This window comes from Varanus komodoensis, unplaced genomic scaffold, assembly GCF_004798865.1.
Source record: "Varanus komodoensis strain SLA01 unplaced genomic scaffold, ASM479886v1 scaffold23, whole genome shotgun sequence".
NCBI classification, from domain to species: domain Eukaryota; kingdom Metazoa; phylum Chordata; class Lepidosauria; order Squamata; family Varanidae; genus Varanus; species Varanus komodoensis.
The window spans coordinates 9,374,293-9,384,095 of NW_025335627.1; the positions used below are offsets into that span (position 1 = coordinate 9,374,293).

The following is a 9,803-nucleotide window of genomic DNA, read 5'->3' on the forward strand; positions in this document are numbered from 1 at the left end:
AGTTTGTAATCTCAGTACATTTAGCCCATGGCAGATCACCAGTGTCTCCCACACTGCACTGGTGCAAACTCACTTCTACTTATCTTGGTTCCATCCGTCCTCACTCCTATTGCATAGAAACTCTCAGTGCTATTGGACCCCAGGTTACCGTCCATGCTGCTCTGTCCCCTCCATCTCTATGCTTCTCATGTTCCCCATCCTCTGAGCCACATGATGATACAATGTTTATTTCCTAAGGGACCACACAGGCCAGGGCAGCCCCATCATCTGGATGGCGCAGAGTTCTGTCTGGAGCTGCCACAGGGCACAGCAAGATGTCTGGTAGCCCAACTTACTGGCAGCCCCATGTGATGGGGATAGGATAGGCCAGCTCTCACATTTGATGTGATCTTTTGGGCAAGGAGAACTATTATTGAGGATGTGGGCAACACTATTTTTTCTTCTGGTACAGAGATACTTAGTCTGAGTGATTCTGTATCTTGTGCCGCATAATATCAACATGGCTTCAGACAACCATGAGGTGCTGTTAAAAAACTGCAAGGAAGCTTCACTGAAGAAAAGGGACACTTGGGCCGGTTCCACCTGGGCTGTGGAACCTCTTAGGAGGAAAACAAAAGAAAAATAGGGTGTGGTGTAAAAGAAAGGATACAGGTAACATGAAGGAGCCGGTAAGCCACAAAAGGTGGTTTTGATCAAAATGACTTGTCATGCTAATCTCAAAGCCATCCTTTCACTTTTAAGATTCTCAGTATGATCTGGACCTCAGTAGATATATAAACTCTACTGTGAGATCACCTTCACATCAGCCTGGAGGCTTTTTCTGGAAACAGTCCAGGAAACAGTGGCTTAGGTGTAGTGTTTATGCCCTGTGAATTCTAATCCTATGGCCCCCTATACCTATTACAAAGAAACCCACACAATTGGGTAAGGGTCATAGTTCACTTGGGACTAAGCAGGGCAAATGCCCCAATTCAATGCCTGGCATTTACAGTCAAAACCACCATAGGGGGTGAAGCTGGGAAAGACATTGCAGGGTGGAGCATCATGACAGATGGGGCAATGGCCTGATTCAGTTCCAGCCATCTATATATGCTTCTCAGGAACAGTCCACCCCAAAGTATTTATGTAAATCCTAGGGTGGTTTTCCATGTGTGGTAGTCCTTGTACAAGCTGTACGCAATATGAACCCATGCAGCTGACAAGCTCAGGGGAGAAGGGCTAGTGCCTCGCCAAAGACCACCTCATCCATTCATATCTGAAGTGAAATTTGAATTGAGGAATCCCCAAGTCCCAGTCTTCAGTCTCTGCCGGACAGCAGTTCCTTGTTTGGGTTGTTCTGTGGGCAAGCTGCTGCAATACCCTTATGTGAGCCCTGCCATCCCGTGGGTCCCTCCCACCCCCTGCTTCTGCTCTTATGCCGCTGCTGCTGCTGCTGCTACACACACCCACCTGCCTGACTGGCCATTCGGTATGAGCCAGCCGGGGCAGCTGAAAGGTGCTTCTTTGGAATCCACTATCATGCAATGGTATTTCTTGCCATTATAATGTATCCAGATGCACACACCTGTAGCTTCTTCAGCTGGTACCCAGAGATAAACTGTATGGAAAAGACGTGGGCATAAGGCAACAAGTAAATGGAGAAAAGGGAAAAGGTCAAATGGGAAATAAGTCAAAAAGAAAAAAGGCCACATTCATTCTGCCTTTTTCATGATGCTAACAATTGCCAATTACAAACAGTTTAGATGACATCCAGGATACCACGTTACGCAGGGGGGCTCCAATTGCTGGACATGGACAGAGGTATCGTCTCCATGAACACGAGGGGCATTTTTCTCTTTCAGAGTCAACAATAGGGGAGCTCTGCATGAACTTGCACAGCTGCTTTGCTGAGTCATATATCAATAGGTGGCCATAAATTCCATGGAGACCAGGGGAACCTTCTTCCCTTAAGGGTCTTTTGCACAGGGCAGGGCAGGGGAACCCATTGATCATGTCACTGGGGCTGACTCAGGGTTTATCTAGTTACCCAGAGAAAGTATGATACAAACTCCAGCAGGAGAGAGCAGTTGCCTTCTTGCCTGCTTGAGTGAGGCCTCCTCAAATGCATTTCAGCTATTGGGGGTAGCAGAACATTGCACTACATGGACCCCTTTGGGTTTCATTTAGCAGGACTCTTTTGGTGTTCCTATGTGAAAAGTTAGCTTGGTTTTATTTTAGTGCAAGGTTGCTCAGCACTCTTACTGGAGAAGAGTGTTTAAAATTGGCATTTAAATCAGTTATCTCAAACAGGTCTGGTGTCTTACTGAAATTGGTTGTAGCTGTTTAAGGGCACATCCTTGAGGCAGGGAGGCAGAGGGTCCCAGTGCTGAGGTCCTGCAGCTGCAGTGCTGGGACTCCAAAGTCCAAGCCCAGCTCCACTCCCATTGGCCTCCTCTCCAAGGTCACAAATTGGCCTCAGAGAGAAGGAAAAGCGACACGTATTATCTGTGGTTTGTGATTTTTGCTCATTGGCATGAACTGGCCAGTGAGCTTGGGCTATTGATTGCATTGGCATTGAACAAATAAATAAAAATAATAGTAATAATTCTACTAATGTTCCTTCCCTCCTGAGCTTGGGAAGTATTCTGAAATCCTCTAAGCTTCATACTCATTTCCCGAATACTGAGTATTACTCAAGGGGCAGCACCTGTGTGACCAAGTCCTGAAAAGCCTCCACCGCTTTCCCCCAGCCTGAGGCCTTCCAAATTTTTTTCATTGCAACTGCCCTCATCCCTGACCACTTTGCTGGCTGCAGCTGATAGAAGCTGTAGTCCAAAGCATCTGATGGAGGAAGCCTGACTTGCTTACATAGAATTCTACCTGCATCGGCTTTCCTGCTGCAGATTTCCGTGCTCTCTGCATGCACGGGTGGAGCTGAGAGCAGCCTTACAGCCTCACGTCTCCTGTATTGTGTGGAGCCCTTTCTTGCCATGAATGCCCGAAAGGGGAACGAGGGTCAGTGGTCTACCAAGAGTAACCCTGCACCTGCCATTCCCATGTAAATGCATAGACTATATACATAATGCATCCAAAATAGCACACGTCTTTTGTGCTAATAATTGCACTGTGTCTACCTCAGTACTGAACAGTCTTAGGGTTTAAATCCCTGTCTGGAGTGAAGTCTTTTTATGGGTTTGTAAACCACTTTTAGCAATGTTTAGAGATTTTTGGTGGTTGAGCAAAATTGAGTAGCAATACATCAAATCATTCCGAATTATGCTATGCTCATTCAGGTCTAGAAAGTACCAGAGAAGAGATGATGATTTTGCACAAAAAATCACAATCTTAAAACCACAAATATTATTTAAACCATGGGATGACCGCATTAGTGCTCAAAATGTACTACATATTCTTTATGAGAAATTGACATGGAATTAGAGCAAACCCTTCTTTGGGGAAGGGTCTACCACTTCTTTCTTAGAAAGCACTTAAAATTTCTTTGAAATCCATGATTAATTGTAATGAATATTTTTAAGTTTACGTAGCATGATTTTCTAAAGCCTAAATCAGCTGAGCTCCACCCCAGCCGGTGGCTAGATGTTCATTACTGGGCAGAATCCAGTTGTTAAACCATAACAGACTGGCAGTGCAATCCTACATGAGTTCAATGGGGCTTCCAAGCACAGGATTGCTGCCTGAAGGAAACATCCAATGAAAACATCCTTCATCAAAAGAATCAAATGATTTCCTATTGTGACATTTCCAAACAGGATGAGTTAAAATTCTACTTTTCCCTGTCAAAAGGTCTGCCCCTGAGGTCCTTTGGAGATCACTTACAGGATTTTCAATGTTGTCAGGGTTATTTTATTGCTGAGAACAAACCATCTGCCATTATAATATCCATAAGATAAACTGAGATGTTAATAGATAGATAATAACGTAAAATATCTCAAATCCTTCATCTTCCTTTCAAACTCATGCCCTATTTATATAATCTAGACAATTTTGTACCTCCTAGAATACTGCATTCTTGGCACAAATTAGTTCCATTCAGAAATTTTGTGCCTCAAAATGTTCCGAGGCAAAAACAAAATTCCAGAGGAACTTCAGACACTCTGAGAGCTCAGTAGAAGAACCATAAGGCTTCAAGGAATACAAAGACTCATTCTCACTGTGGTGGGCACACTGTGCCTGCACGGTCTTCCTTCAGATACCAGTGGAAGATCCACAAGATGGAACACGTGCGCACACCTGTCCTCCACACAGAGAAACTAGCATGTGAGGGAGACGTCCAGACTTATAAGCGGGATGCAGTGTGTTGGTCTAGCCAGTGAACTTCCTTGCTCTGGTCACAGAGGGGCCAGTTGCCTGATTATGCACAGGGAGCTGTATCCCGTGACACTCCTCGCACTTCACAATACCTGTGTGAGTAGTGATGACTTCGAAGCCCACTCCTCAGTGGGCATGTGGGGATTAAAGGTCTAGAGATGTCAATCACAATGGGTTAAAGCAGTGAGTCCCAGAAACAAACCCAAAGGCCTTTGTCAGCCATACCAGGTCATCATGTCAAGGGGTTCCAAAGGAGACAAATTTCTGAATGACCTGGGTTACAAACTGGGCCAAACCCTGGGAGAAGGCAGCTATTCCAAGGTGCGAGTAGCCACCTCAGCCAAGTACAAGGGGCCGCTAGCAATCAAGATGGTGGACCGGCGTCGAGCACCCCGGGATTTTGTAGAGAAATTCCTGCCACGGGAGCTCTCCATCTTGCGAGGGATTCGGCACCCACACATTGTAAGAGTCTATGAGTTCATTGAAGTCTGCAATGGGACGCTCTACATTGTGATGGAAGCAGCCTCCACAGACCTGCTGCAGATGGTCCAGCAAGTGGGGAAGCTGCCCTGCATCCCTGAAGCACGGGACATCTTTGCCCAGGTCGTGGCCGCCGTGCGCTACCTCCACGACAGACACTTGGTTCACCGGGACCTCAAGTGTGAGAACGTGTTGCTCACCTCAGACGGCCACCGGGCAAAGCTGACTGACTTTGGCTTTGGCAGGGAGTCACGTGGGTACCCAGAACTGAGTACCACATACTGTGGGTCAGCTGCCTATGCCTCCCCAGAGGTGCTGATGGGGATCCCCTACGACCCCAAAAAGTATGATGTATGGAGCTTGGGTGTAATGCTCTATGTGATGATCACCGGCTGCATGCCCTTCGATGACACCCACATCCAGAACATGCCCTGCCGCCAGAAGAAAGGGGTCGTCTTCCCAGAGGATCTGCCCTCTTTGTCTGAGCCCTGCAAAGCTCTGATTACCCAGCTGCTCCAGTTCAGTCCAGAATCCCGACCCTGTGTGGGGCTAGTATCCAAGAATAGCTGGCTGAAGAGGGAAACATAACTGAGCTAGCCTTCCCTCTTGTGATGTTACTACCAGATGCTGGTGGTACTTCATGGAGGACAGGGGACTGTATTACGAGAACCATGGAAATGTATCGTTGCTGAAAAGAAGTTTCTGGGATGTTGTAAGTGGGCAAAGCATTTTAGGGGATGAGAGTTCCACTGCAGTTAAGGGACTTGCTTCCAAACAAATGTATTTTGGGTTTGGGGTGCCAATGAGATCTTTCAAACCCTCTTTCTTGTGTCAGGTGTCCTCTTTATGGCTCTATTTCTCATTTGTTTGAAGGAAAGGCAGTTCTGGACAGGTATGGAAAGCTCTAATGCAAGGGTAGAGGGGGTGGAGGGGGGAAGACTGCTGCCAAGTTAGGCAGAGCATCCTACATTAAGAAAAATGTGGCCCTAAAAACCCTGCAAGATTTTGCAGACTCCAGTTTATGCAGAAGGTTTGTCACACTGAAAGCAGCTCAAGGAGCTAGACTTGCACACAGCCTCTGATATGCGGCCCCATGTTCAGCCCTAGGGATCAGGTTTTGCACAAGGAAGCAAAATGCTTAAACGAACCAGTTTGATCATATTTAACCTACAACATTAGATTAAAAGTAAAACTTGCCCGCATGTGCTAAAATCTTAGGATTCATGCACTCTTAAACTGGTTGCCTTATTTGAAATGTGTTTGCTGTGTCAGAAAAAGCAGTGAGGTGCATGAACTTCCTTCCCCTTTCCAGCATGCAGCCTGGCAAGAAACAAAAGCTCATCAGAAAAGGCCTTAGGTAAGGTCTATGATCTGGGCTCTTCATTTCTGCATTCTGAAGCGTGCAGCTGACAGGATCACAATTCCACCAAAGCACAAGACAAGCCTCCCTAACCTCACAATCTTATAAAGATGTACCTTTCCCAATTTCAGTTCATTACAAGTGTATTTCTGTTGTATGTATGTGCAAAAGGGAAAACAGGCAAGGAAGGATTGTTTGTTTTCTCACAGTCAGTCAGTCTGTCTTTCGAATGATTCATTTCATTTTGATTCTAAACTATGTATTCGTTTAACATATAACCCTAACAACAGTACATAAATACAGTTTGTCTTTCACTGTCAGATACAGGAGACTATGAGATGAGAGATATAATTGTAAACTAAGAATCATTTTTATTTTGCTATCAGTAATGATCCTATTTCACTTTTGAGACTGCTTGGCTGTTTTTCCTTTCCAGAAATAGGACAGTATTGGGTGGGTGCTGGTCTGGGGAGACTATTAAAGCATTTATTGTGTGCTTGTCATTTCCTAGCCATAACTGTTTGTGAGCTCTTTAAAGGACATAATGACCTCCCAGATTTACTTCTGTTTTTAAACAGTTCAAAAAGATTTTTTTTAAGAGGAAGGGAAAAAATATTGATATTTAAGGAAAGTGAAAAAAATACTATTTCCACTTATGTAATTGTGGTGTTCCTCTATACCACTATGCCATCTAGATTAATGTAGTAGAAAATCAGGAAAGAAATTGTATGAGCCGGTGTGGTGTAACTGTTAAATGCATGTGGAATTCGGGCTCAGGAGTCCTGGGTTCTAGTCCTTATTCATGGAGCTCACTGGAGTGACTCTGGGCTAGTCACAGACTTTCAGCCCAACCTACCTCACAGGGCTGTTGTTGAGAAGCGGAGGAAAATAATGTAAGCCACCTTGAGTTCCTTGGAAGGAAGAATGGCAGAATATAGTAAATAATTAAAATAAATAAATTAGATATAGTGCTGTGATCTCATTGTGCAACAAAACTGAGAGTAGATACAGCAGATTAAAAGCCTACACAAGGCTTTTAATCTGCTGTATTAACAAAAATCTGTATTAACAAAAATCATAAAGGGAAGCCATGTTTGTGTGAAACTGGCCTTTTAAATTGTTTCTTTGATTAATCTCAGATTCTCTGATTATACTTTGCCAACCTTTCAGCTAAATGCCATCTCCAAATTTTGGAAAACCATCCACTACATATCTCTGATTTCTTTTCTAATACAATGCTATTTCTATTATCGCCACTGCTTAATAGCAACAAAATTACTTCCTTACTAACAATTTATGTGTGTCATCAAAAATAGATTAAAGGGCTGACAATGATACATTGTGTATTTTTTGTTGAATTATCAGTGATATGTAGTCAAAGACAGAAGTACAAAATACTTGAATATATTCATGTGTCCACCAAATGTTGAACCAAGTCCCTCCAATTTGGCAACCCCTCCAACAGTGTGGCAAAGGATATGTATTGTTGTGATCTAATTCAACTGGTCCTAAATGCCACCTGTGTCCAAGTGAGTTTCTTGAATTGTAGCAGAAATTAATTGGAGAGGCTTCTTTCTCCAAATAATATTGCACCATATTTCTCCAATCCAAATCTCAGTAGTGTCTTAATTATTTGTTTGATTTATATCCTGCCTTTTTCCTACAAAGGGCTCAAGGCAGCTTACATCATTCTCCTCCTCCATCTTATCCCCACAACAACAACCCTGTGAAGTGGGTTGGACTGAGAGTCTGTGACTGGCCCAAAGTCACCCAGTTGGCTCCATGGCTGAGCGGGGACTAGAACCCAGATCGTCTGAGTCCCAGTCCCATGCTCTTAACCACTACACCACACTGGCTCTCAGTGTACCTCTTCCTGTACCATTCCCTGTATTTTAAATCCCACTGATTTTTTAAGTCTTTCCATTGCAAGGAGGTGTCAATGGAAACCCTATATTAACACTGTTATGCGGAAATAGTACTGGCACTGGGTTATAGCAACCACGCATGTAGCACGTCGGCTGAAATCCTACGTTGTTGCCAGTATGAAAAGTCTCTTGACAAAGAAATGTAGTCTTGGAGGCTTTCTTCATATTTATTTCTTCTTCCTGCTCTCCATCTTTTCCTCAGAACAACCCTGTGAGCTGCATTAGCTAAGAGTCAGTAACTAATCAGTGTCATCCAACATTAGTGTGCTTTTGGCCAAAACGGGCTTGCATAGCGTTTGCACAGTTATGGAATAAAACAGTTCCTCCCTATAGGCGTACAATCTAAAACTATCACCCACACAAGAGGAAAGGATATTGGGGCAGAAGTGTGGGGGCGGGGGAAGCAAATGTGGGCGCTTGATTCTTAGCTGCATAGTGCAGCAGGTCACAGACCTTAATACAGTGGAAAGGTTTCTGCTCTGAACTGCCTTCTGTTGGAACGGGGTAGCAAAAAAGGGGGGTATGAGCAGTTAATTGGAGTAATTTAAAGAGAATCTCCTTTTTTGAAAGAAGTCTTTCTGCGGTGGCATTTTGCCCCATATTGGGATAAAGAGCATTAAACTCAGCGAGGCAAGCTACAAATTTGTGTTTGCACATAATTATTGTGCAACCATTTTGGGTGCTGTTGGGAAAATTCAGATAAATCCTGGCAGAAAAGGGTTGCTTATATGCCTTTGTGTTATAAAAATGCCTGCACCCCTTTCTCAGAAAGCACCCAAAATTCCAGGCCAGGTTACTGTTTAGCATTTTCTGTTACTTTAAGAAGTGGGACCTGATGGCTTCCCCAAGAAGCAGCCAGGGCTATTGTTTTTGCTGATCAGTTAGGGTTGATGAGGCAGCCAGGTTAACAGCACTGCAATCACTCTCATTTGCATGCCAAGACCCACAATAATCCCTGTGTCTCAGTGATCATTATGTTAATCTCCTGCAATCAAATGCCACTGTACTGAGCCCCCTCTGCAGACCTCTTACCTTCTTCTGACTGTGTTCCCCTTATTTCATCACCAAAAGCCCAGCTGCTGGGCCCATGTGACCCAGAATCTATAAAACACTCTGTGTATGTTCTAAAAGCTTGTAGTTGGCGGTGGAGACCACTACGCGGCAGCATGCTGTTGTAAGTAACCGCAGGGGGCCTGGGTGATCTCACCAATAAAAATGCTGGGGTTCAAGGCGAATCAGTCTTCCCTGTGGGTTCTGGTATTCATTCTTGCCATTAGTAAAGAGACTCTGACAGTGCCTATCCTGGAAAAATGGGCTATAAATGCCAATAAATATATCAGTAAATATATCCAAGGCTGTAATCCTTGACAGAAATCCCCACTGAACACAGAGGAACGTAGTTTTGAGGACTTCAGCAGGTGAGCCCAACCTTCAAGTCTGGCCACAAGTAAATCTCAGATACATGCATGATATTGTTAAGGAACTAACTTCAGGGTGGCCACTGATGAATCACCAGAAAAGAGAATGCCACACCACAGAAGAAGACACAGATTTGCATAGAACTTGCACATGCCCATTTCTATGGACAAATGTGAGTGTAGGAACAGTTATTATACTTTAAACAGAGATGCAATCCATCACAACACTGCATGGACACCTGTGGACAGGTGAGTGCCTTGCTCAGTCCACTGTCCAGGTGCTGTTGAAGGACAAGTTCAACCCTTCGTTGT

General features: G+C 44.3%; 1 protein-coding gene across 1 annotated transcript; it reads left to right on the forward strand.

Moving 5' to 3' along the window:
• Positions 1 to 4,542: 4,542 nt before the first annotated feature.
• On the forward strand, positions 4,543 to 5,376 carry LOC123024357 (testis-specific serine/threonine-protein kinase 6-like). The gene has a single exon (XM_044431986.1). The coding sequence runs from the start codon at positions 4,543 to 4,545 to the stop codon at positions 5,374 to 5,376; it is 834 nt and encodes a 277-aa protein (XP_044287921.1).
• The last annotated feature ends 4,427 nt before the right edge of the window (positions 5,377 to 9,803 follow it).

Excerpts from the sequence above, each read along its gene's own strand:
- LOC123024357 (XM_044431986.1), top strand. The coding sequence starts at position 4,543 with ATGTCAAGGGGTTCCAAAGGAGACAAATTTCTGAATGACCTGGGTTAC.